The sequence below is a fragment of the Trichosurus vulpecula genome, chromosome 6, assembly GCF_011100635.1.
Source record: "Trichosurus vulpecula isolate mTriVul1 chromosome 6, mTriVul1.pri, whole genome shotgun sequence".
In the NCBI taxonomy this organism is placed as follows: domain Eukaryota; kingdom Metazoa; phylum Chordata; class Mammalia; order Diprotodontia; family Phalangeridae; genus Trichosurus; species Trichosurus vulpecula.
Window position 1 is genome coordinate 226611900 of NC_050578.1, and position 6000 is coordinate 226617899.

General features: G+C 42.7%; 1 protein-coding gene across 6 annotated transcripts in view; it reads left to right on the plus strand.

Moving 5' to 3' along the window:
* Window positions 1-4895, plus strand: part of ZNF143 (zinc finger protein 143) — a 48318-nt gene extending 43423 nt beyond the window's left edge. For all 6 annotated transcript variants that reach the window (XM_036764011.1, XM_036764010.1, XM_036764006.1 and 3 more), the window contains 2 exons: window positions 13-159; window positions 3850-4895. In XM_036764011.1, the coding sequence (XP_036619906.1) occupies window positions 13-159; window positions 3850-3933 (231 nt within the window). In that variant the 3' untranslated portion in view covers window positions 3934-4895. The remainder of the gene's footprint in view (window positions 1-12; window positions 160-3849) is intronic.
* Window positions 4896-6000: the final 1105 nt, after the last annotated feature.

The following is a 6000-nucleotide window of genomic DNA, read 5'->3' on the forward strand; positions in this document are numbered from 1 at the left end:
TCTGTATCGCAGGTTGCAATAGTGGCCCAGGACTTAGCAGCATTCCACACAGCCTCCTCAGAAATGGGGCATCAGCCACACGGGCATCATTTGGTGACGACAGAAGCTCGACCGTTGACATTAGTGGCCACGTCCAATGGAACACAAATTGCGGTGCAGGTAAGCTTAAGCATGTAGCAAGTTTGGCCACCTGTGACTCCCCACTCTACCAGTACAGTACAGTACCCAGGGGGCCGTTTCTGGTCCTCATGGTAAGCGGGCAGCACTGAGATGCACACACATTGGCCAACCCAACACTCATGGAGCTGTTAGCACGAATATCAACATCTCAAGCAGGAATTCCTGCACTTGTTTCAGAGGAATATACAGAAAAGGAATGGACAAGACATTCACAGCTCTGTATCCCGGAAGGTGTAACAACAATGCTGCTTGCAGCTGCCGTGGAAACATAAGGCCAATAACACCAGGACACAGGAGGGCTGCTAGCACAGATTCTTTGGTCTGCTTTTCTAAGGAAAGCAACTTTAAGGGGTTTAGAATCTCACTTTAATTAAACATACATATATCATTCACTTAGTTCAGGGAAAAGGTCAGCACCCTGAAATGCAGAGAAAACACAAGCAGAAATTATATAAACAGAGAAAATAACACAAATCAGCAGACAGGGCTTCTTACTGTCTGTCCATAGCAACATATACATAGTTACCAGAGAGAAAAGCACCAGCATCTGTGTTTTCAAAGCCGAAGGGCTCCTTAACATCAACCCAGAGTCTCATCTGGCCAAATCACATGAACATTCTTCCAATGAGTGAGCCCCCAAGCAAAATGCTAACCTCCTTCAGGGTCAGAGGGAGTCACAACCGTGTGACTCAAACTCATGTGACTTAAGCAGGTCATCAAAGGCATTTGATTGCCTTAGTGCTGAGAAGCACTCCAAAAAAGAAAAAATGACAAAAAGTCCCACTTTGCTTGCCATTACAAAAGGTCACCATGTGACCCCCAGTTTCCCCAAAATTCTACCCATAGTTGCTTGTCAAAATCTCCCTTCCAAATTCTGTGATCTGGTGAACAAGAGCATCTCCTCGCCTTTTGCTTTACAGCAAGACAAATAAGGTCAAAACTAGGAAGGAATGACCACGTTGGCTGCAGGTTAGGCAAGATAGCATTGGTGATTCCTTCTCAGCCTATGATTCTGTGCTTCCTTGGCCAAGACTATTGTGTTCTGTGTTCCAAGACTGTCACCTTAGATGTTAGGTGCCGCTTCCTCTATTGTCCTCCTTAATCTCTGTAAACTGTGGAGAGGATGGCTGATTGGACCTGGTGCCCTTGGCTTGGAACCAGGCCTCTTCTGTGTTTGTTTCTGAGGGAAAATATGATTCAACTTAAGAGAGCCTTTCCCAGGAGCATAACCTGCTGCATGTACAAGTATATGCCTGCATGGCTACACTTCTTCCCACAGGCCACCATGGTCTTTAAAGTCTCTGAAATGTTTCTCAAAGGCCTTTGTAAAATAAACGTACCTCATACCTAATCAGTAGACCACGGTACAGGGTCGTGAAAAGACTACCCACCAGAGCTGAAGCAGAAGACTCAGGTTCTTATCTTGGCTCTGTTACCTGCCAGCGGTAGCGTCTTGGGCAAGTCACTTCGGAAAACTAAAGAGAGGCTTGAGTTTCCTTTTCTGTCAGAATGAGAGGATGTAGCAGATTATTGCAAAGACCTTCTCCGCCTTTATATCTACAGTCTTGGGGAGCGTCAAATGAATCCTGAGAGTAACCAACAACATTGAAGAAAGGAAATGCTTGTAAACCTGAGAGAGAGGCAGACAGAGGTAGATGGAAACGGACCGAGTGATTGAGGGGTAAAAATGTAGCTAAGGTGATATATTGTGGTGGAGAAATAGAGCACCTGCCCCTCAGAAGGGACGCAGCTTCCTGGTAGAACTAGCCTTTTTTTTTTTTTTAAATTTTAACCTCAAACACCAGAACTCAAATACAGAATAGAGAAAAGGAAAAAAAATAACATAAACTTAAATACTGAAATTTAAATACAAAGTAAGAAAAGGGGGGGGAAGCATGTCATAGGCATAGCAGAACATGAGAGGATTCAAAATGTGTAGTGATAAATTTTCATTTCAAGAGAGCCTGTATGATAAATACTACTCGTTGTGTTAGGACTAGCCTTTTGACTTGCCTTTTACTGTTTTATTGATCTTCTCCCTCCCTCTCCCCTTCCCCCTCTCCTCCCTCCCTTTCTCTCTCTCTCTCTCTCTCTCTCTCTCTCTCTCTCTCTCTCTCTCTCTCTCTCTCTATCTATCTCTCTCTGTCTCTCTCTCCCTTTCCCTCTCTCCCTCTCTGTCTCTCTCTGTCACCTCCCCACCCCACAACTTTCCCTTTCCTCCTTCCCTGAAGCCTTTGCTTTCCTCTCCACCGTCACTAAACAGTTTTACAGACACTTCCCACTGTGTGCCCTCAGCTAGTCATCACCACTCTCAGAATAAAAGCTAAACAATACTGCCATTTTGTAATAAATAAAATTTTACATTTAGAGATTGCTTTATGGTCACAAAGCACCTTGAACACATCTCCTTTTGTTCTCACAACAGCCCTATGAGGTAGATAATGCAGGTCATATTGTTTCCGTTTTATAGAGGTGGAAGCTGAGGCTCAGGTCACTCTAGCCCCAGGTCACTCACCTCCTGGAAGAGAGGTGCCCTTTCACAGCAAGGACAGCTGACTGCTTAGTCCTCAAAGACTCATTACGCAATCCCAGGCAATTCAGGAAACATTTTGTTGAAGCCTCATGTGGATGCAGAAATTGGGGCTAAGACAAGGCCCCCTACCCAGAAGGAGTAAATAGTTGAGTGGGGAGATAAGGCAGATACACAGTAGAACTGTACTACAAGGCAGAATGTGATGGCTGCCCCCAAGAGAGGCACCAACCTCTTCTCTTTCAATTGGGAATGCTGGGAATCATTATGGAAGTCCAGAAGGGCTCCTGGTGTGAAGAGGTGGCAGCACGCCCCATATTGGAGAGATGTGAAATAAAGATGCCCTTAAAAAATGCTCTTATAGGCGTTTAACTTGAAATGATCATTAGAATATAGTTCAAGAAAATGAAAGCCGTGTCTTGTGTGGATAACTCCTTAGGAGAAGAGGCCTATGGAGTGTCTTTATCTTGAGCTTCCAAACTAAGGAATTTCCTTTGGCCCCTTTGGTATAAAGACTTTATCAAACACCTGCAGAAACTAGACTTAATTTGTTCCTACCTTCTTTTCCCCTCATATCACTTAGGTGGATATCTCTGACTATGCCTATTCATTCAAAGTCAAATAAAAAGAACATTTATTAAGTGTTTAATATGCTGTAGGAGCTAGAGACCCATGGGCAAAAAATGAATATCCCTGCCCTCTGGGAGATAAGAGGCAGATAAGAAGGCACAAATTAGTCAACAAAAAGTATATACAAACTGATATATTGCTTACCTTCTCAATGGGGAGGGAAGGGGTTGGGAGGGAGAGAATCTAGAACTCAATTTTTAAAAACTTTTTATTTAGGATTTTATTTTTCCCTCAATTACATGTAAAAAACATTTTTTAACATTTGGTTTTAAAACTTTAAGCAGAACTCAAATGTTTAAAAAATGAATGATAAAACAGTGCTTTTATTTTTGAAAATTAAATAAAAAGTCTATACAAAGTCGTGTAAGAGGGAGAGCATATTAGATTCCACCAAGCCAGGTTTTCCAAGTGAGAGTGGGAAAGATTTGGCTCCTGGCCTATGATACTTATTTTGTCAAAAATTTTTGTGGAGTGAATCTCTTTATGTTTCTCACATATTCATGTTGCAGCTTGGAGAGCAGCAGTCTTTGGAAGAAGCCATCAGAATAGCCTCCAGAATCCAGCAAGGAGAGACACCAGGCTTGGATGATTAACCTGGACCTTGGAACCATCCAGCAGAGAACATTTTCTTGTCAGACAACAGAGACCCCTGCAGCCAGAGTCCGAGAATGCTCGGAACTTTCCCATTCCCTGATCCTCTGCACAGATTTTTATGCACAAGTGGACAACGTCTCACGCTTGACCCTTGAAACAATAGACTGGTTGGACTCGGTGACCACCAAGGTCCCTTCCAACTCTGCAAATCGCAACTCTTGGTTTCCAACCTGACCCCTTGTGTATGCAGAAATAGGAAATTAGGACTAGATGGTAGATTTTCCTGTTGTTACTCTTTTATCAACTTTCAGACTACTGAAATCTACCTGCATGGCCGGTGCAGCTGTAGAATTCTGCCCCAGGATGAATTTTAACTTTTAAGTACAAGATCAAGGCTGTTCAGACACTTTCAGATGTCTGAAAGGTCCTTACAATCATAATTCCAGAAGCCATTTCAAGTGATGAAAGGATGCAAAGCCTTTAAATATCTTCCTCAGTTAGTAGGGCCCCTGCGGATTTGGGTTCTATATTTCTCCATTTTGATTTCTGTCCCAGTTAGCTGGATGACTGTTGTCTTCCCTGTCCCTGTTAAATACAGCCTATTCAGCTAATTCCATTAGCTTTAATTAGATTATGTAAAAACCGAAAAGCTTTGGTTGTTCAGAATTAAAAGGTTAAAATCCAATGCTTTGGTTTCCTTAAAGGTTCTACCTTATGAGTTTGTTTTTGGTTCGGTTTGGTTTTTAAAAATTCCAATTATGATCAAGAAAAATATGACCACAGTGTCCAGGGAAGAAAGCAGGGTCATCATCTGAAGTGAATTGACTCTGGGATGAGTTCAGTGTAACCTATTTATTTTTGTTTAACATGTGTTATATCCTTGTTCCAAAGTTTATTTATCCTGTAGCTCATTTTTAATTGAATCTAGTAGTTCAATAAATGATAATTTACTTTTATTAAATTGGGTGAATAAATTGCTGAGGAAAAACAGACCAGAAATATAATGGAGACAACCACCAGGACTCTTTGGAGGCCTCTTGCAACAGAATGAAGCTCAGCCTTGAGAAGAGTTTTTTACAGATCAATGATTCAGATTCTGCTTCAGTAGAAATTCAGGCCAAAAGGGCATTTCCTCCTCACTCCCTAATTCCAGCATTGTACTGTTCTTTGTACAGTTCAGAAGCCCAGTTGTGGGAATGTTTCATTTCAATTTGTATAGTTAAAAAGAAAACTTTCCTGTTTTGTTTTGGTTTTTTTATTATTGAATATAAATGCTGTCTCTTATCTGTTTTTCTTTGAAGTTTCTACTAAAAGGAAACATTTAAGATAAAATAGCATTGTAGGCCTGAGTAGCAGAATTCCTACCAAAACCAGGAGTACTATTGCTCAAGTCTGCACTCTAATGGGAGATCACAGGACTCACAAGCCCCTTCCTCTTCCTTTACTGGACACTGGGGCTCAAGGGTGGACTCTCCAGGGAGAAAAGAAGGGTGCTGAGTCAGAGGAGACCCCCGCCCCCATCTTCCTTATCAAGGAAGCTTTTGCGGCTGCACCAGCTCAGGCCCATGGACCTGCCTGCCTGGAGGGTCCCCCCACAAATGGCTTATGGCAGGTCTTGCCTTTAGATTGTGGGCAAAGGCAGGGAGGACATAGGGGCTACATGCAAGGAACCTCTAATGGATCACTTGCAATTCACTCTTCACTCCCAAGGCCGTCACCTCTTAATGTGCTACCAAATCCCAAAGTTGACGAGCCTTCTCTTGGGTGGTTGCCGCTCAACACTTGGACAAATTTTTCACAGCTGATGTTTCCCCATGTTTTCCTATATGGGCTTGGTGAGCCCCAGGAGGGAGTGTTTTGCCAGCATTCTTGAAGGAAACAATTTGCACTGATTTTTAGGGACTTGTTTAAAACAGAAGTGAAAGGGGAGGAGGGGGCTTGCAACACTAACTGCCTGGAGTAGTGAGGCCCCTGTAATGTATTTGGGCACTAAAAGGTTTTCTTTCCCCCTGCCATTGGGCTTGTGACTTGCCCCTAGAGAAGGAGAAATATGCCTTACTAATACT